Here is a 20,528-nt window from a genome sequence, read left to right on the forward strand (position 1 = left end):
TGGGGTGTCACAATCCTCCAGGAATTCTCAAAGATAATTGCTAATGGCTCCAATATTGTTTCAGCTAGTTCCTTAAGTACCCTAGGATGAATTTCATCAGGCTCTGCCAAACTGAATGCATCTAGCTTACCAACATATTCTTTAGCCTGTTCTTTCCTTATTTTGGCTTGTGTTCCTTCCCCCTTGTTGTTAGTATTAATCGTGTTGAGCATCTGGACACCAGCGGACCTACACTTTCCTTCATCTTTCTCTTGCTCCGAATGTATTTAAGGAACCTCTTATTGCCTTTTATGTCCCTTGCTAGGTGTAACTCATTCTGTGCCTTAGCCTTTCTGATTTTGTCCTCACGTGCTTGTGCTATTCTTGTATACTCGTCCTTAGCAATTCATCCATGTTTCCGCCTTTTGTAGGATTCCTTTTTGATTTTCAGATCATTAAATAACTCCTGATGGAGCCATATTGGCCTCTTACTATTCTTTCTGTCTTTTCTTTGCATTGGGATAGTTTGCAGTTCTGCCTTTAACATTGTCTCATTGAGAAACTGCCAACTGTCTTCAATTGTTTTTCCTCTTAGACTTGCTTCCCATGAGACCTAACCTACCAGTTCTCTGAGTTTGTTAAAATTTGCTTTTTTGAAGTCTCTTGTCCTTATTCTGCTGCGCTCACTCCTTCCTTTCCTTTGAATTATGAAATCTCTCATTTCATGACACCTTCACCCAAATTGCCTTCCACCTTCAGATTCACAACCAATTCCATCCTGTTGGTCAGAATCAAGTCTAAAACGGCTGCCCACTTATTTACTTCCTCCACCTTCTGGAACAAGAAGTTGTCCTCAACACATTCCAAGAACTTATTGTAAATTTTGTGTTTTGCCATATGACTTTTCCAACAGATGTCTGGGAAGTTAGAGTCCCCCATTACTACCGCGTTGTGTGTTTTGGATATTTCTATTATTCTAGAAATGCTTCATCCACCTCCTTTTCCTGATTTGGTGGTCTATAGTAGACACCTACCATGACATCACCTCTATTTTCCCCCCTTTTATCTTTACCCAGAGATTTTCAACTGGTCTGACACTCACCACCTCAGAACAAGTGTATATATTCTTGATGTACAAGGCAACACCTCCTCCCTTTTTCCCGACTGACCTTTCTGAACAAGCTGTACCCTGCTATAGCAATATTCCAGTCAGCAGATTTATCCCACCAAGTCTGTGATACCAATTAAGCCATAATTAAGCTTAAGCTTATGTACTAATACTTCCAGTTCTTCCTGTTTATTCCCTGTACTCCTTGAATTTGTGTATAGACAGCTAAGCTATTGAGCAAATTCCCCCACTGATTTCACTCTTGTTCCTCCTATGACCCTAGTGTAACTGTCCTTGTCCCCCCATGCCAATCTAGCTCTGTGTTCAGGTCGCCTTTTTAAATATAATATTCTACCTGTCACATAACTCTAAAAATGTTGGGTGTACAAGCATCCTGGAATAACCACACTAGCCAGTGAGTTCTTAGCTTTTGGCAGAGACCACCCACGACCCCTTTCAGTAAAATATTGGGAGGATGGTCGAACACAGGAATAGTACACCTGCCTGGGCACGTCTGTGTCACAACCTTCCACACACACACACACACCCGCTGACTCCGCAGGGCGCTGAACAAGCAGCAAGTGATGGAAAGGAACAGAAGCAGGGCGCTGGTGGGAGTCCAGCTGCCCCATCAGGAGGTGCAACGGGGCCTTTCCAGCCAGCTGCTAGTGCTGTCCCTGGGCGCTGGGCCCAGCTCGATGGCTTTCCAGAGATGGCTCGTGCTGCGTTTGGCAATGCGAGCGCTGAGTTGTCTCTATCAGCCACGCATACACAGGCCCCTCCCTCTGCAGGCTCTGCCTAGCGCACCCAGTGCCTTTATGCAGTAAATAGCCCTACGATAAATAACCAGGTGGGGAGCAGCTGCTCCCCCAGGTGGAGGGGCCAGGGCATCATGTGGACTAGAGCTATTTGCTGTATCAGTGTGAACTTCCCCTGGTGCAGGGATGAGCCGCAAGGCCTAGGCCCCACTGAAGTCTCCAGAACAAGGATTAAGTAGGACCTCAGTGGGGCATGGTTGGATGCTGTCCCCACACAGAGGTGAACGTCACCCCCAGCAGGCAGGCAGTGTTGCTCCCCCAAGGACTTGGAGCCAGGCATCTGGCCATGCCCCTGGAAGCTCAGTTCACACCCCGCTGAACGACCAGGCATCCCCACACCCCTGAACTCGCCCAGCTGAGCTCGCTTGTCTGTCCTGTGCCAGATCACCCGGCAGCAGTACCAGAACGCACTGGCCGCCAGCCGCATGGACAGCTCACCCCAGTCCCCCGACATGGAGGCGTTCAATGATGGCAACTCCACCAAGGCCCCGACGGCCCGGGGGACCCCACAGACCCCGAAGGAGGACCCCACTCCCACCCTCCTGAACGAGAGGAACAGCATCATTTGTAAGTCACCCCATGGCCGCCTGACGGCCAGTCCCACAGGCAAGCCACTCCCCACAAGCCTCCGACACTCCCTAGCACCCATCAGACCCCGACGCCACCAGCTGCACACACACATCCCTTCACGCTCGGGGCCTGGCCCGTGGCACGTATTCACCCCTGGGCCCCGATGCTCACACTGACACACTTCCCCTCCCCACGCCAGGGATGGGGGTGTCTCCCACAGGCAGCCGGTCAGACGGGCTCCGCAGCCCCAACAACTCCATGTTCCTCCGCGTGGAGGGAATCCCCTTCATCAGGGAGGAACTGGCAGACAACGAGGAGAACAGCAAGCGGCAGGGTAAGTCCCCGGGGTGGGATCTGGCCCATGGGACGGATGTGCCCCCACTAGCGTATTGGAAGGGGTGGCTGCACTGGAGGGGGGGGAGGGAATTGGAGGATGCACCCATCGGGTGCCCAAGATGCTCCAGAGAGCCCTGCCCGGAGATAGCACTGCTCTTACCTTCCTCCGTTGCAGCCAGCGAATGCTGTGACATCCCCCTGGAGCCGGAGAGCCCAAACAGAGAGACAGCGAGCGGCACCGAGGAGACCCTGGGCAAGAAGCTGCTGAGGACACTGAGTGAGTGAAGCACCCAGCCAGCCCCAGGGCAGGGGGGAGAACGTGGGAGCCCAGACAGGCACACAGCCCCCAGTGGTGTACGGGGGGGCACATACAGTGCAGGGCAGCCGGGGCCCCAAACAGCAGTGAGGCTGCAGGTACCAGTTCCGCACCCAACAACTAACATCCAGTGAAAACCTGGGGCCCGAATGGGGAGAGGGGAAGGGAAAGGAGCCTCGTCTACTACTGCCCCCCTTCACCTACGCTCAGATCTGCCAGCCCAGCCCCAGGGTCCCTCCCTTCCCATTACGCTGCTTGTTGCTGGGCCTGGACAAGCACTTGGGGCGATGGAGCAGCTGCAGGGAGCCCAGTTCTCCACCTTCCCTGGTGGCAGCAGGCGGTACTGCACCCTGCAATAGCACCCCCGCTGTAGCATTGGGGGAACTGGCTCCACTAGCTCCTAGTACCCAGCAGCCTCCAGGTGCTATGAAGGGCCTGGGCTGTCCCCTCCCCCCAGTGCAGCATCCCCAGGGCGGGACAGCGCTGTCTGGGGACCCACGGGGCACTGATCCCAGGCTGGCCGCTGTTTGCAGGTGGGCGGAAGAGGAGGCAGTCCCCAGATGGCGAGACGCTGCCGGAGGAGAATTCCAACCGAGCGCCGTTAATCACCTGAGCGGCAGCGTGGCTGGAGCGCGGCGCTGGAGTCCCATGTATCCTGGAGGTGTGAACATACCCCTCAATACTGCTGCTGGAAAGAGACACCCCCCCACCCCGCACGGCCTGCCCCAGGCACTAGGGGGACACCCTTGCTCTGCTCTGAGCACACGCTGCAGGGCCTGGAAAGCTGGTCAGGGGCTGCCATCAAACACCCCCCCACACACACACACACCCACACACCCCACCCCCAACAGGGACACGTCCATAATGCTTTCAAAACCAGCGTCTGCCCCTCTGGAAAGCTGCTCTCAGCCCGGCTGCCCAATGGAATTAGCGGGTGCAACCTGTGGGGGCTCCTGGCATGTCCTTGTTTAGGGAGTCCCCAAGCTGCTGAATGAAGGCCCCGAGCCCAGCCCTGAGACTTAACACCCTGCAGCCTGGCTCGGGGGGAGAGGGGGGCACTGGGAGGCCCGGGGGACTCTGGAGAGCAGGGAGGGGGAACTACGAGCATTAAACAGCTGCTTTTCTTTCAGGTCTGCAGCATGAGAGCCTCCTGCGCGCGTCGTGTGCGACAGCAGCGGGTCTGCACGCCGCTGCCTGCCCACCCAACACCTGCCCTCCCTCAAGGACGTGCGTAGAGCCCCAGGCGAGAAAGGCAAGGCCCCCAGCTGGGACTGAAGCAGAGGCGGCAGCCCTGGACTTGCCAGGAAGCCGGGGCATGTGGCCGGCTGCTGCCCTGCTGCCAGGCGTTCCATCTCAACAAGGAGAAGAAGAGAAAAGTGGCAGTGCCTGGGGCGTGGTTCCCCTGCGGCAAGAAGCAGGGAGAGGCAGCCCAGCTCAGGCTGCCCAGAGCATCATTTCATACTTTACAGCAGCTCCCAACCCCTTTTGAGTCAGGGCCCCATAGCGCTGGGCGCTGCAGCCATAACGAGATGTGGTCCTGCCCCAAGGAGCGCCATGCTCTGGGCAGTGCCCATCCCCTCCCACCACACACAGTGTGACACTCAGGAGACCCTGCACATTTGTGCAGTGACAGTCAAAACCTGCCCTCGCACTTCAGTCTGTCCCCCCGGGAGCAGTGAACTGCCCATCCCACAGGCACTGGCCAGGTGTGGGCCTCAGGCCCCGCCCAGCACCAAGTATATCCGTCCCCCCACCTGGGGAAAGGGACGCTCAGAGCTGCGCTTCAACCACCATGGCCCTGCGACAGGCCTCAGCTCAGAGCCACATGTTGGCATCAGCATGTTACAGAGAGTTTTAAATCGCGGCTATGGAGGCTGAATGCAATGTCGATCCTTTACATTAAAAGCCATCCCTCCCTGAGCGGCTCTGCCTCTGTCTGGGCCAGTGCAGGAGAAGCTGCTGTTTAAAGGCCTGAACTGTGCCAGGTTCTCCTCCCCACAGACATGGGGGGTGGTGGAAATCACTGCTGCATGGCACAGCTGCTCCGTTCCCTCGCAGCTCCCCCGGCCAGTTACCAGCGGGGAGGGGAAGCAACCTCTGCCTGCAGCGTGGACAGCCTGAGAGCCCCCTCTGCCTGCAGCAGAACAAGCTGCATCCTAATCCCCTCTCCCCAAAACAGCCCCCTTAGCGCCAAGCCTGCTAGCTTCAGAGCTGCTGCCAGCCTGGGGGGCAGATTCCCCCTCCCCAGGAGACTGGTGCAGTCACATTGCCCGGCAAGCAGCCTGACCTCACATTCAGCCTCAGGTTTCCCTTTCTAAGGGCCAGCCCCTTGCACCACACCCACTGCCACCTTGCCCTCCTCCTACTAGCTGTTGTAGCACTTTGGCACCCTCCTGCAGAGCTCACCAGCATTTCACAACCCTCCCCGCAGGGCTGCCGTGATGCAGGCAACTCACGCTGCCTGCACTCAGGGGAAGGCTGTATTTAAAGCTTTTCTCTCTGCGAGGGGGGTGGGGGGAGTAGCCCTGGAGCAGGGAGACTTACCCAGGGCCACACACAGGCAGGTAGAGAGTTGGAGGTCCAGGCCTGAGCTCTAAGCACTTGACACATGTCCTCCCCATGCTGAGCAAGACCATCACTTGATTGACACACAGGAGAGGGTGTCAGGCTGCCTGGGTTCAGCTACCACCTCCCTGTGGGGGGCATTTAAAGCTCTGGGTCAGAGCGTAGCCCAGCATAAGCTGGAGAAAGCCCTTTTCTCAGGGGGGCTCTGCAGGACTAAACGTTAATGGTGTAGTGAGAGTGTGGCCATCTCTAAAGCACTGTGTAGAGCTGGAGACGTAGCTACTCCATCCTCTTAATGTCACACAGAGGACTGGGCGAAGAACCGATTTGCCAGTGCTGTGGCCAGGAAAAGCTGTAAGCGATGAATTTCGTGGCTGTCGCAGACATAAGAGAAGCAAAATGTGCTGGGTCTAGAAGGCAAATGGAAGCAGTGTGAGCTTCCAGGCACTGCTGCCCTCATGCCCTGGCAAGAGAGCCCCGGAGGCCCGGCTGTGCAGGCCCCTGCTTCCTCCACTCACGCATGCCTCACGAATGATGGGGGGAGGGACACTTGCATGGCAGTAGGGGCTGTACCTACACAGGGCATCTTCCTGGTCTTCTCCCTCCATTGCTCCCACTGCTGGAGCTAAAGCAGAGATAAGGCTCGAGGCAGCCTCCAGGGGAAACACACAGGGTTGGAGGAAGTTCCAGCCACGCTTCAGTCTCCCAGATGAGCCACATTTGGCCCAAATCAGTGCATCCATTTGAGTTCTGAACGGAGCCATGGGAGAGATTCTATTGCTCTGGCTCTGCAGAGTTTTGGGGTGAGGAAAACGAGGAGTCATGGATAGGACAGGAGCCTCCAAGGAAAGGCCCCTCTGCACACATCCCGTGGCACAACCACAAGCTATGATACAGGAAAGGGTGCCTTTCGCACTGCACTCAACCGCACTTTCCCTTTCACAGATGGGGAAGAGGTACAGAGGTTAAGTGATTTGCCAAGGGTCACAGCACGGCTGTCCAATTCCCACTCCTGTGCTTCAGCAACGACAGCTAGACAATGCATCCCTGCTACCCTTCTTGCACCCCCCCCCACTCATGCCCTCTCTAGCACTAGTGTGTATTTGGTGCTGTGAAGCAGCGCAACACTTACAAATGCCACTCTACAAAGTGAGCTTAACCCAGCAGAGTGACTAAACTTCAGACCTGACCTACTGCTGCAATAGGAAAGAGCAGATAGGTCAGGCTGCTCTGAACAAAGATCTGTTCAAACAGGGGCTACATCCACATTTCCTAAACTGGTCCACAGAGCCCTGGCTGGCTCTGTGCAGAGAAATGGTTTGCTGGATGGTCCTAGCTCTCCTCCTCTCCCACTGCTTCTACAGGAGTCTTAGTTCTCCATGGCGTAGTGCCCAGATGCCTGTAGTGAGGAGGATGCAGCCCATGGGCCTCCAGCAGCAACTGCTGCAGAAGAAATAGGATCGACTCTGAGGAATGGAACCACCCGTGGGACAGGGGCTATGATCCAGAGAAGAAGTCCCCTGTGGAAGAGATCATCAGATGTCTGGGCAACATCTCACCGAGGGGGAAACATGCATATACACCGGCAGAGGAAAGCCAGGCAAAGAAACAGAAGCGATACATGGGGAGCGAATTGATTAGTTATTCAAGGACACACTTTGGATTCATCAGAACTTTCCTAGATGCGATGGTAAATGGGAAGGGAAAGTAGCCATGAGACGCCATCAAAGAATGAACCTCTGGACAAGTCTCTTCTTTAAAATAAGATGAAGCCTTGGATCGTAGGGCTTTTATTGTGGACGTGGGAGAGAGGGCTGCTATTGCTTAGAGGGGGGGTGGGGGGGAGGGAGATGGGCAGAGGAGCTCCCCCCCCCCCCCCCCCCCCAGCAGTTCAGCACTCCAAGGCTGGAGCCTACTGCAATAGTTAAGAGTCTGGCCACGCAAGGTTATGTCCCATCTTCCCTTTGCCAGCAGCATGTCAATGCCAGTTTAGGGAGTTACCCAGCAATGCAGACACAGATCACAGGCAGCAGGACAAGCACCCAGCAAGGCATCCTTCGGAGATGGAGGTTTATTTTCTTTCAGCAACATAAAGAAGCAGCGACACAAAGAAACCATCACTCTTTGCTCATGGGAGGTGAAAGCCAACAATAGGCTCACTCCCTGAAATGTTACAGTGCCTCCAACCCACAGACAGGACAAGAGGGCCCATGAATTTGGGCACCTATCCCACAATGCACTGCACCTGTACAGGAGTTGACTGGGCCAAACCATTTTGGTTCTACTGGGTCTATTTGGTTGCACAGAAATAGGCAGCTTTGAGATGTCTGGGTCCCAGCGCATATGGCTGCTGTCAGCCAAATGAGAGACAAGATGGCTTACTTTGCCACCAGCCCCAAGAGGGCACTGGCCTGTATTATAAGTGGGCTTTCAGAGACGCAGGCAGACTGATATCCCTGATATAGCCACTGTTCCCCATCCTTATTAAACCCTAACAGGGGTGATGGAGGGGAGTTATGAGCAGGGAACAGAGACTACACACTACTGCTTTGGTGGGTTCCGATGGGAGTTCAGGGGTTTGGGTTCTTCACTGGAACTTGGTGACAGCTTCGTGGATGGAGCTGGCCACATAGTCCAGGTTCTTGGTGGTCAGGCCGCACATGTTGATGCGTCCACTGGCCATCAGGTAGATGTGCTTCTCCTTGATCATGTACTCCACTTGCTTAGCTGGGGAAACATTCAAGAGAAGTCAGGTCAGCCATGTGGGAGACCTGGAAATCCCAGAGCACGGCTCAGTGCTGCATCTCACCGGCTTTCAGAACGGAGAGAAGGGGTTGAGGACCTGGCCAGTGAAATAAAGCATAGAGCTGCTCCAAACCCAGCCTCTCCAAGCAGAAGACGAGTAGAGAGAACAGCAGGGCACTGGCTGTGGGGTGAGCTCTAAGCTACTCCAGTCCTGGCCAGACCCAGCAGGAGGTGCTGTAAAGAGCAGGCCAGGTGACTGCTCTCCATCCAGACTTTCCTACTACCCATCAGAGGCCCAAGACTGCACCCCAGAAAGACAGTGGAGAAGTTCTTCAGGGAATCCAACTTGGGTTCCTGCAGCCCAACCCCACTCAGTTCCATGCCCCTGAGCTCACCTCCTGCTGCAACAGCATCTGGTTCATTGATACTTACGGTTCAGCCCTGTGAAACTGAACATGCCAATCTGCTCCGTGATGTGATTCCAGGTGCCTGGGGTCCCAAGAGCCTGGAGCCGGGCCTTGAGCTCCGACCGCATTAGCAAGACCCGATCTGCCATTGTCTTCACATTGTCCTTCCTGTGAAGGGGAGAGAGTGAGCCAGTAGTGGAATTTAGCCATGTCTATCCATGCCCCGGTATGACAGCTCCTCCCTTCAACACCCCATTTTGGAACCGGCACCACTTACCACTCAGCGAAGAGCTGTGGGCAGGTGAGGGTGGTAGCCACGATACGTGCTCCTTGTGAGGGAGGGTTGGACCAGATGGTGCGGACAATCTTCTCCATCTGGGAAAGGACACGCTGCACGTTGTCAGTGTCCTTCCCCACCACACTCAGGTTCCCCACTCGCTCATCTGGAGACAGACATGGAGACGTGAGCCACTGGACCCAGCCCCTGTGCCCCACATCCCGGCAGGCTTCACCCACCACTCCCAGGGAGGCTGGCCCAAGCTGCAGGGTTAGCTGCTGCCAGATGGATACTCACTGTAGAGCCCGAAGTTCTTGGAGAAGGACTGAGCACAGAAGAGTTCGAAGCCCTCAGAGACAAAGTACCGCACAGCCCAGGCATCTCTGTCCAGGCAGCCGGAGGCAAAGCCCTGATAGGCTGAGTCAAAGAATGGGAACAGGAACCGGCGCTGCAGACAGGAAGATAATTAGAGGGGAGACCCCGCCCCTACCCCTAAGAACCCCTTGTCCCCATTTCTGCCCCCTCCCCTCACCCAAACAGGGTGGGCTAATCTGCTGGGAAGTCCTTTAAGAGTCAGTGTGAATCTGGGGCAGGGTGGGAACCCCTTCAAGCCTGACTGGAGCACTGTCATTAGGACTTGAATGAAGAGGGAGACTTAGAGACAAGCTGGGGAGTGTGTCAAATCACAGCCCAGCGGATGGGAGAGGACGGCCACTGCAAGGAAACAGCAGCAGCTGCCTCCCACACCACCGGGGAGAAAGACAGAGGTGTCCCCTTTACCTGGCTAGCGTGTTCTTTGGGGGACAGGCACCCAGGAGAGAGAGAGAGAGGGCAGTCTTTCCAGATGCACATGTACCAGCCAGAGCCAGAGATTAGAGGCAAGTTAGCAGCACAAGCAGAACTGGGGCAATTTAAACATCGTGTGGTGTCCAAGAGCAGACTTCTACTGGTCCCAGCCCCTCCTCATTCTTACCAAAGCCTCCAACAACTCACCGGGGAGGGGCCCTTTCTCCCACCCCTCACTCAGCTTTGCCCACCCCCACCTCTCCCCCAAATAGAGTCTAGAGTCCTGTTTGTGCTCTGGTTGGCTCAAGGGCTTCCTGGCCACACTACAGCCCTCTCCCCACCAGTCTCCTCAGTGCAGATACCTTCATGACAGCAGCAATCTGTTTCCACTGCTCCAGAGTGGGGTCTGTGCCAGTTGGGTTGTGCGCACAGGCATGCAGAATAAAGATGGAGAACTCCGGTGCACTCTGAGGAAAGAGCAGTTCTCAGTCACGCGCACACAGCCGAGGGCCCACATCCAGTCAGCCACCAGCTGCCTTGGCCACTGTGCTGGACTATCACACATCTGGCTCCAGTCCCCCCAGGCAGAAAACTGGCAGGCTCCTGCCCAGAAGGGCCTGGCTGATCCAAAACTAGGGCCGCTGGTGCCTTTGGATGCAGCTCAGGAGCTCTCCTCTCCAAGGCACTCTTACCCACCTCCATGTCCTCCAGGAGCCCCTCCAGGTCCAGCCCCCTCTTAGCAGCATCCCAGTAGCGATAGGCCCGGATATCCTTAAAGCCAGCGTTCACAAACACAGAGTTATGGTTCTCTGAGGAGAGAGAAGACCAGTCCATCTGTACTGGAGAGCTGCCCCTGAGCCAGCCAGTTCCTCCAGTCCTGACTTAGGTTGCCTCCCGCCACACCACCCACGGAGGAGGGGGTGAACCTCTCCCTTGTTCGTATGAGACACCCCGCCCCCCAGTGTGAAGAGTCTGGCTGGGCTGCTCCCACCTTACCCACTTGTCCTGCAGGCTCCAGTGAGCAGTAAGCATGAACACGCTGCAGCACTCACCCCAGGAAGGAGAAGAGATGTAGACAGGAGTTGTTGTGTTGTTGTTTCCATTGTACCAGCGCCGCAGGAACTCTGCTCCGATGCGCAGTGCGCCAGTCCCGCCCAAGCACTGAACGCCTCCTACCTGGAAGGCAGAGGGGGTCACAAAGAGCCTGCCACCAACAGATGGCATCAGTGCAGAGATAACAAGGAAACATCAGAAAGGGACAGAGTGAGATGAGCCTCGCTGGCCTCCAATTACACTAAAGGGATCAACCCCCCACAGACCAAGAATTCAGCACCCCTCATCCAATCGGAGGCAGATCCCTTTCGTTGCCACAGCCCAGAACAGCACCTCCTAGGCCAGGCTTCCTGACCTCAGAGCAGCAGCTCCTCTGCCATACCGGGGCAAGCTCTGCTCCTCAGTGACCACTAACTATTTAGCTCCTTATAGGGCCCCATACCATGGTATCAGAGCACCTGTTTCCAGGCCAACCAGGACTTTCATACTGCAGCCATGTAGTTCAGCACTGACCATGGGATGCACTAACACACCTAAATAACCCCACATCACATCATCTACCCTCAGCTCCAATCCTGCTGTCACCCCTCCTTAAACAGCTTCTCTCGCATTTCTCACACCCCCTTTGGGCCTTGGCAGGTTCAGCTGTTTCTGTCACACCCGTTGACCCTTCCCATCAGAGTCCTAGGGCAGATGCCTGGCCATGGTTCAACATCAGGTGGCAGGACCCAGATCTTCTGCCTTCCCTCTGGGAGAGGTTTCCTATCGGTTTCTGGTATTCAGCATCTAGATAGGAGCCTAAACCCTGCATGTTCAGAGAGCTCTGAGCATTCACACCAACAGCTCCATGCAGCCAGAATGCAGACTTGAAACTGAGCTCAGTGCCAGACCAGTCAGGGCAAACTCTGCAATCCTGGCAAGATCTATCCCACCTTCCAGGACCCCTCCAGAGACCCCATTCACCAGTATGTCTCAGCAAGGAGTCGCTTCCCCCCAGAGCTTACACGATTCTCCTTAATAGCACAACTGTCCTCCCCAAGCGCGATCCTTGAAGCGTTGGCCCGGAACTCAGGCAGGCCAAGGATCGGCAGGTATTCATGGTTCAAGCTGGCATCATTGGCGATCTTCTGCTCAACTTTCTTCACCACTGGCAGGACCCAGGGCTGCCCCTCATCTGTGCGATAGGCTGTAAGAGAGAAAAGGAGAGTCTGACACTCCACAAGCCATGTCCCGAGGGGACATTCAGCCAGAAAAACTTACCCACAGTTATTAGACTAGGTCTCTTTCCCATTCTCGCAATTGCTGTTCAGATCCAGAGGTTGAGACCATGGGGAGGGCAGGATAGGAGGGGAACGGTACGTTTTCTTATGACCTGGGATGTGTCCTTTACAGACCGTCTCTGGAATCCATAGGCCATAGCACCTCCCTCCCCCACCCCCAGGTTCCCCATCAAAACATTTCATGAGTAAAGAAGCTAAATTAGGAAGTGATTAGAAGAATCCTGTTAACCTTCCAAACGCCAAGGGACAGTACAAGCTGCACTACACTAGCAATGCTGCTTCTGGACAGACCCCCACACAGAAGCACCTGACTTATAGTGATCCAAGTAGTGCCACCTTCCTACCATCCAGTGCACATGCTGTGGATTAGGCTCGTAAGCTCTGTGGAGCAGGGATGAGTCTTCCTGTCCATTCCCGACAGCACTGAGCATGCTTGATGGAACTGGTAAATCCATGTCACAGGGAAGTGACTGTAACTGAAATAACATTTCCTCAGCACCTTTCAGGACAAAATGCTTTCTAAACCAGTCCACATGTGCAGAGAAATGCAGCCCCCTCTGCATGTAAGTCAGAAGCAGGACGGGAAAACAGCATACAACATGCTGCAGACTAGCTGAGATGAAGAGATGCTGGGGCAAACCCTAGGTCTTGAGAAAAGGGCCATGGGTTATTTAGCATCTGTCTAACCCTAAAGGCCTACGCACAACATACGGCATGGAACTCCAGTTATCTGCCTTGGAAGGGAGAGCAGAGCTGACCGTGCCAGCAGGGAATCTTAGAATCAATTCCCCTCCACTGGGCTCTGCCAGGAACAGGCATCTGGGATCCACTCTGCAATTATGGAGTCTGGGCCATTTTACACCGGGGGGCTCCCATATTGTTCCCTAAATGGAACAGAATCAGAATGAGAAAGACTGAATTTGGACAAAGATTAGGATACAGACCTCTGCCTCTGGTTTCAAGGCAACTAGGGGCATTAGAGACTGAAAATAGTTGCCCTCAACAACTGTTCATTCACCCTGACATGAGATGAGTTACTAGTTCTCCCCCAGACAGGTGTCCAGTGCAAGGGTCACACTGGCACCAATCTGCTCTCTCGACACCACTCAAGAGTAGTTCTTACTGAATGAAGTGTGCAGACTGACGTCCATTCTGCCCTCGGTGGCGATAGTGCCCGATTCCCAGGGTCGGGCGTATTACCTGGGGCAGGGCTGAGTAGGGGAAACCTATGTGGGAGGGCACAGCACTGACTAGAGAGTTCGGTCATGGCGCTGGCACCCTACAAAGGCAGATCACACGCTAACCCTTCGCACCTCTCTAGGACCTTCTGTCCCAGCACCTCACCGTCTGAACTTTACCAGACTCAGCCTGGACCCTGCCTCCTGTGCCGAGGACAAAGATCACGCCTCCCTCCCACCCAGCTTTACTTTGCGCAAGGAGGCAACCCATCCAAGGTCACACAGTGCGGGGGTAGTCCTGAAACGGAGCCAGCCCACCAGGCCTTCTGACTCTGCCTCCACCCCCCACCCACCGGACCTCCTCCTCTAAGGGCCTGGCTGCCAGCATCCTGGCTCAGCTTAGCACAGGGAAAGGGCCCAAGGGGGGGCAGAGCATGGGGCCCAAGGGGGGCTGGAGGCCAAATGGGAAGTGAGCACTGAGCATGGCCTGGGGCAGCTGCAGGGCAATGGGGCCTAGAAGTAAGAGGGGAGACCCCCAAGCACAGCTAGTGTTCAGGTGACCCATTGTGGAAACAGGAAATAACTCAGGGAGGGGCCGGTCACCCACCTTCTAGAACCACCACAACCCCCTGGCTGATCTGAGGCCCCCCATTGGCCCCATATCAGCCCAGGTCACGCCTCGCCACCCGCCCCCCCAGTCCGGGATCAGACACAGGGGCCACTGGGAGCCCACCAGACTGACCCATTCCCCACCCCCAGCTTCCCACTCACCCCCCCCATTCCCCGCCCCCCCCTCACACACACACCCATCCCCCCTCACTCATCACCCACCCCTGCCCAGCTCCCCTCATTCACCGCTCCCCCTCATCCCCCCACCCCCCTCATTCACTGCCCCCCTCCCCCTCATTCACCCCCCCTCACTCGCCCCCCGGCCCCGCCCGCACTCCCCGCCCCCCCACACACACACCCATCCCCCCTAAGTCCCCCCTCACTCACCGCCCCCCCCCCCCGGCCCGGCCCCACTCACTCACCGCCCCCCCCCCCCCCGGCCCGGCCCCACTCACTCACCGCCCCCCCCCCCCGGCCCGGCCCCACTCACTCACCGCCCCCCCCCCCGGCCCGGCCCGGCCCCACTCACTCACCACCCCCCCCCCAGGCCCGGCCCGGCCCCACTCACTCACCGCCCCCCCCCGGCCCGGCCCCACTCACTCACCGCCCCCCCCCGGCCCGGCCCGGCCCCACTCACTCACCGCCCCCCCCCGGCCCCACTCACTCACCGGCCCGGCCCCACTCACTCACCGCCCCCCCCCCGGCCCGGCCCGGCCCCACTCACTCACCGCCCCCCCCCCCGGCCCGGCCCCACTCACTCACCGCCCCCCCCGGCCCGGCCCCACTCACTCACCGCCCCCCCCCCGGCCCCGCCCGCACTCCCCGCCCCCCCCCCACACACCCATCCCCCCTAAGTCCCCCCTCACTCACCGCCCCCCCCCCCCCCGGCCCGGCCCCACTCACTCACCGCCCCCCCCCCCCCCCCCGGCCCGGCCACACTCACTCACCGCCCCCCCCCCCCCCCCCGGCCCGGCCACACTCACTCACCGCCCCCCCCCCCCCCCCCCCGGCCCGGCCACACTCACTCACCGCCCCCCCCCCCCCGGCCCCACTCACTCACCGCCCCCCCCCCCGGCCCCACTCACTCACCGCCCCCCCCCGGCCCGGCCCCACTCACTCACCGCCCCCCCCCCCCCGGCCCGGCCCCACTCACTCACCGCCCCCCCCCCCCCGGCCCCACTCACTCACCGCCCCCCCCCCCCCCCCGGCCCCACTCACTCACCGCCCCCCCCCCCCCCCCCCGGCCCCACTCACTCACCGCCCCCCCCCCCCCCGGCCCGGCCCCACTCACTCACCGCCCCCCCCCCCCCGGCCCGGCCCCACTCACTCACCGCCCCCCCCCCCCGGCCCCACTCACTCACCGCCCCCCCCCCCCCGGCCCGGCCCCACTCACTCACCGCCCCCCCCCCCCCCGGCCCGGCCCCACTCACTCACCGCCCCCCCCCCCCCCGGCCCGGCCCCACTCACTCACCGCCCCCCCCCCCCCCCCCCCCGGCCCCACTCACTCACCGCCCCCCCCCCCCCCCCCGGCCCCACTCACTCACCGCCCCCCCCCCCCCCCCCGGCCCCACTCACTCACCGCCCCCCCCCCCCCGGCCCGGCCCCACTCACTCACCGCCCCCCCCCCCCCCGGCCCGGCCCCACTCACTCACCGCCCCCCCCCCCCCGGCCCGGCCCCACTCACTCACCGCCCCCCCCCCCCGGCCCCACTCACTCACCGCCCCCCCCCCCCCCGGCCCGGCCCCACTCACTCACCGCCCCCCCCCCCCGGCCCCACTCACTCACCGCCCCCCCCCCCCCCGGCCCCACTCACTCACCGCCCCCCCCCACACACCCATCCCCCCTAAGTCCCCCCTCACTCACCGCCCCCCCCCCCCCCCGGCCCGGCCCCACTCACTCACCGCCCCCCCCGGCCCGGCCCGGCCCCACTCACTCACCGCCCCCCCCCCCCGGCCCCACTCACTCACCGCCCCCCCCCCCCCCGGCCCGGCCCCACTCACTCACCGCCCCCCCCCCCCGGCCCCACTCACTCACCGCCCCCCCCCCCCCCGGCCCGGCCCCACTCACTCACCGCCCACCCCCCGGCCCGGCCCCACTCACTCACCGCCCCCCCCCCGGCCCGGCCCCACTCACTCACCGCCCCCCCCCCCCCCGGCCCCACTCACTCACCGCCCACCCCCCGGCCCGGCCCCACTCACTCACCGCCCCCCCCCCGGCCCGGCCCCACTCACTCACCGCCCCCCCCCCCCCCGGCCCCACTCACTCACCGCCCACCCCCAGGTTGACTTTCCGCGGGTCCCGGTCCTCCCGGAAGTCGGCCGTGAGCTGGAACACGGCGACGGGCGGGGCGCGCGGCACGGAGGCGAAGACGGAGCCGGCGGCCATGGCTCCGCGCTGCTGCGGGGCCGGCGGGGGGACGCGGCTGCCCAGAGGAGACTCTCACCTTCACCGGCCTGCCGGGGGGTGGGACCGGGCGCAGCCAATCACAGGGCGCCAAGGGCGAGGGCGAGCGGGGACAGCCAATCAGATCTCCTCGGGGCGGGGAGGAGCCGGGATAGCCAATCAGATAGGCTCAGGCTGGCTGTCCCAGTGACAAAGCGCGAGAGATGGGCGGGGTCCGCATAGCCTATCACAGTGCGGCAGGGGCGGGGTGAGAAGCGCGCGCCGTCGCGTGGGCCGCTGACATCCCGTTGCCCAGTGGTGGCCAGGGCGAGCCCCGGAGGCTGCACTGATTGGAGGAGAGGGCGGGACTTCAAGGGGGGCTCCTGTGAGCGCGGTAGTGTGACGGGGGCGGGGCCACGTGCGGCCTGGGGGCGGGTTCGGGCCAGGAGCAGGGCGGGGGGGGTCACCCGTGATCCGCGTGGCCAGGCGGGGCGGGGCTAAGGGGGGACACGTGGGGGGCTGGAGGGGGGCTGGGCCCCAGGGGCAGGACGTAGTGGGGCGGGGTGGGTAGGGTCACAGGGGGGCTGACACGAGGCGGGGGCTGGCTCGGGCTCTGGCTGGGGGGTAAGGGGGGACACGCGGGGGGCTGGCTGGGGCTGGGCCCCGGGGGCAGGACGTAGTGGGGCGGGGTGGGTGGGGTCACAGGGGGGCTGACACGAGGCGGGGGCTGGCTCGGGCTCTGGCTGGGGGGTAAGGGGGGACACGCGGGGGGGCTGGCTGGGGCTTTGGAGGGGGGCTGGGCCCCGGGGGCAGGACCTAATGGGATGAGGTGGATAGGGTCACGGGGGCTGACACGAGGCGGGGGCTGGCTTGGGCTCTGGCTCTGGCTGGGGTGCTAAAGGGGGACACGTGGGGGGCTGGAGGGGGGCTGGGCCCCGGGGGCAGGACGTAGTGGGGCGGGGTGGATAGGGTTACAGGGGGGCTGACACGAGGTGGGGGCTGGCTCGGGTCCTGGGGGGGGCTAAGGGGGGACACGCGGGGGGCTGGCTGGGCTCTGGAGGGGGGCTGGGCCCCAGGGGCAGGACGTAGTGGGGCGGGGTGGGTAGGGTCACAGGGTGGCTGACACGGGGGTTGGCTGATCATGTTTTCCCTAAGCTGGGCAGAGTGCAGGTCTGGTGTTTATTGTGTGGATGGAGAACAGCCATGTTTGGTTTCATGCACATTTTTCCTATTTTTAATGGCTATTTGCACAATTGCAGGAAACCCCGGGCGGTGTCGCACCATCATTTTTAATGACAGTCTCTAACATGTTCTCAAGCCCTGTTTTTCTTACTTTGCCGAGCTGTAACTCTCCATTATTATTCATGGAAACAGTTTTCATCGGTTTGGGGCTGTGTGGTGAGTTTGATGTTCACTGACATTTACTGGTTAAAAAACTAACCCTGTTATTATGGTATGCTAGTCCCCACACCAGAGAAGGCCCCTAACCCAAAGACTTCACAATCCAAATAACAAGCTGAGAAGACTAGAGGAGCCGAGAGGCTCAGAGGAACGTGGTAACTTTCAGACGCCCTGATCGTCGGACCCCTGCAACGAGCGCGTGCTGTGGACCTGCGGGATCAGTCAACGCTACACACGGCTCATGCAGCACCTCATGGTCTCAGACACCATCCGATGGTCCAGGGACATCTACACCGAACACGTCACCGGCCACCGACAGTACCAGGAGGTGTGAGCCAGAGCGACATCGTGCATCGACTACGAGAAAGGGACCGAGAAACTTTCTCCGTTGGACCACACGAACTGGAACCATAAACTCACTGAACGTTAAATCTCACCAAGTGAGAGTCAATCCATCCTCATCATCGTATCCACTCATTATACTCCACACCCGAACAGAGCCATTATATGAACATACCCTCATATCTCCATGTCTGTACTTTGCCCCATCAGCCTTTTACCCCCAATTGGGGATATTGCAGATTATGTATTCCTTACGCCATCCAATCTTCAACCGAACTTCGCACCCCTTGATAATCTGCACGTTATTCCCTGATAACCAGAAACTTCTATGCTTAAATTCTGTACCGTTCACTTTTTTTAAACATCATCTTAATAAAATTTTCGCTCTTCTTTCTGTTCTCAGCCATCCACGCACCCACCTCATGAAATGTAAGGGTGCAGGAGGCCCCACATGGGTTACTCAGCATTTGTGGCCTTGGCAGGCAAAGTGATGCTAATGGTGGGGGGGAGGGTGCTGGTGTTTCAGGACAGAGAAGTCATACTGTAGGGTGAGAGGTGGAAGAAGGGATAAAAGGAGGTGGTGAGGTTGGCATAGCTACCTGCCTGCAGGGGGTGGAGAGGTGACAATAAGAATATCTGAGAAGTAGGTGGAGACAGAGGTTTTGTGCAGAGACAATTTTACATTTGTGATGGGGAGAGGGAAAAGCCGTGGAGATCTCTTGGTAACAAACACAGAACTTGATCCTACAATCAGCTCTGCACAGCCAGAGTCCTTGGTGCAAGAATGGGACTCAGTCCATGATGCCCAGCTGATATTAGGCGAGATGAAGCGTTCGTTCAGCACTTCTGCAATGGACCCAGTTGGCCCCTGGGTGCCGCTGTTGAGCCATGTTAGCTTTATACTTTTTATACAAGGTTACAGAGGGTCCTGTGGCACCTTTGAGACTAACAGAAGTACTGGGAGCATAAGCTTTCGTGGGTCAGATGAAGAAGTGAGGTTCTGACCCACGAAAGCTTATGCTCCCAGTACTTCTGTTAGTCTCAAAGGTGCCACAGGACCCTCTGTTGCTTTTTACAGATTCAGACTAACACGGCTACCCCTCTGATACTTTATAAAGGTTGTTCTTTTGAGCCTCATGGTGCAGGTGAGCCGGGAGCCCTGCTGGGGATTTAACTAGCAAAGGGACTGGGCACTAAAATGAGTTGCGTCTGGGAAGAGGGGCTGTATGAGAACACGTCAAGCTGGGGCACTGCTGGATGAGGTGCGGCAGTTACCGCCCCAGACTCCCTCACCAGGTCTCTGCCCCAAGGAAGAGGCACTCTGCTGGCCTGTCATGTTTTTAAAGTTTATATTTTTTTTTTTGAAGTTCTGGGGTCGGGGGCCTTTCGGCTCCAGGCCACTGGTTCAAAATGACTCAGCTAGTGACTGAAAGTCATTAACATCTGTTGGCTCTTTAATGGCCCATGCAAAATGTGGGGGCCTCAGCCTAGTTCCGCTGATATCCCTTGGCTGCCTCAGCAAAGCGATTGAGGAGCAAACTAGCTCTAGAGGCCGTGTACTCCCTCGCCCTCTGCTCATGGCCAAGGCGTGCTGGTGCTCTGGGAGGAAGGCAGCAGGCGTCGGAGCTGTAAGTGTTGTGCCTGCCCTGAGACGAATAGACCTGGGTTGTCAGTCTCTCTCCTGCCATGAGCACCAAATTTGCTTTATAAAAACAAAGCATGCCTGAAAAGACAAGACAAACCCTGAACAAGTTTGGGGGGAAGCTCCAGGGCACGTGTGAAAATGGGTAATTTGGAACATCTCTTTCTGCCTCTGCTATGGCATCACTTGTGTGTGTCAGGGTTGTGTTTATCTCCAAGGCACCGTATGGCTGGTCATTAAGGGCTCCCTGGGTGGGCTCAGAGGGCAAGAAATAAGGTAAAGTGTTCAGCTCCTTACGTGTATATGCCCTCTCCTCTGGGCCTGCTGGAAGGTGTTTTGTTTGAGTTCTGCATCCCTTTGCCGTTGGTTGCAGTGATCTCTGGAAACTGTGACTCTCATTCGTATTGTTCTTACTCTAACTGCACTGGGGTGAGGTTACATGGATTCAGTCAGAATTATTAGGCACGAGGGCCAGTCCCTGCTAGAAGCAGCATGCAAACTAAACCAGGAGGGAAGAAGATATTGGGTCCCCATCTGTCTAGTCCTGGGGGTCTCTCAAGGCGTTTGTGTTCCAGGGAAGAACTTTCATGATGGTTTGGTGGAGATCCGAGCAGGAAGGATGTGAACCAGGCCACAGTCATCAGGAGAAAATCTCGGTTCAAATGCTATGAAGTCTTGAGCCTTCAGGACCTGACCATGCAGTGTCAAAAGTGTGAACAAATCCAGTATGGGAA

General features: G+C 58.5%; 2 protein-coding genes across 2 annotated transcripts in view; one reads left to right on the forward strand and one right to left on the reverse strand.

Annotated features, from left to right (window-relative positions):
- The window catches only part of CNNM1 (cyclin and CBS domain divalent metal cation transport mediator 1), a 50,526-nt gene extending 45,479 nt beyond the window's left edge, over nt 1-5,047 (forward strand). The window contains exons 9-13 of the mRNA XM_054035629.1: nt 2,289-2,472; nt 2,675-2,809; nt 2,987-3,088; nt 3,661-3,788; nt 4,258-5,047. Of these exons, the coding sequence (XP_053891604.1) occupies nt 2,289-2,472; nt 2,675-2,809; nt 2,987-3,088; nt 3,661-3,740 (501 nt within the window). The 3' untranslated portion in view covers nt 3,741-3,788; nt 4,258-5,047. The remainder of the gene's footprint in view (nt 1-2,288; nt 2,473-2,674; nt 2,810-2,986; nt 3,089-3,660; nt 3,789-4,257) is intronic.
- Nucleotides 5,048-7,748: 2,701 nt separating this feature from the next.
- On the reverse strand, nt 7,749-16,469 carry GOT1 (glutamic-oxaloacetic transaminase 1). Its single transcript, XM_054034767.1, has 9 exons — nt 16,295-16,469; nt 11,965-12,146; nt 10,960-11,083; nt 10,604-10,716; nt 10,270-10,374; nt 9,419-9,569; nt 9,122-9,287; nt 8,870-9,012; nt 7,749-8,419 (listed from the first exon to the last, which is right to left on the reverse strand). The coding sequence occupies exons 1-9, from the start codon at nt 16,410-16,412 to the stop codon at nt 8,280-8,282; spliced, it is 1,242 nt and encodes a 413-aa protein (XP_053890742.1). The 5' UTR covers nt 16,413-16,469; the 3' UTR covers nt 7,749-8,279.
- Nucleotides 16,470-20,528: the final 4,059 nt, after the last annotated feature.

Source organism: Malaclemys terrapin, chromosome 7 (assembly GCF_027887155.1).
Source record: "Malaclemys terrapin pileata isolate rMalTer1 chromosome 7, rMalTer1.hap1, whole genome shotgun sequence".
NCBI classification, from domain to species: domain Eukaryota; kingdom Metazoa; phylum Chordata; order Testudines; family Emydidae; genus Malaclemys; species Malaclemys terrapin.

Coding starts and splice junctions, on each gene's coding strand:
- GOT1 (XM_054034767.1), bottom strand. CDS start 16,412: ATGGCCGCCGGCTCCGTCTTCGCCTCCGTGCCGCGCGCCCCGCCCGTC. Junction 12,147..16,294: donor AGTCAACCTGGGGGTGGGCG/GTGAGTGAGTGG, acceptor TCTCTCTTACAG/CCTATCGCACAGATGAGGGG. Junction 9,570..10,269: donor AGATTGCTGCTGTCATGAAG/GTATCTGCACTG, acceptor TCCTGTCTGCAG/CGCCGGTTCCTGTTCCCATT.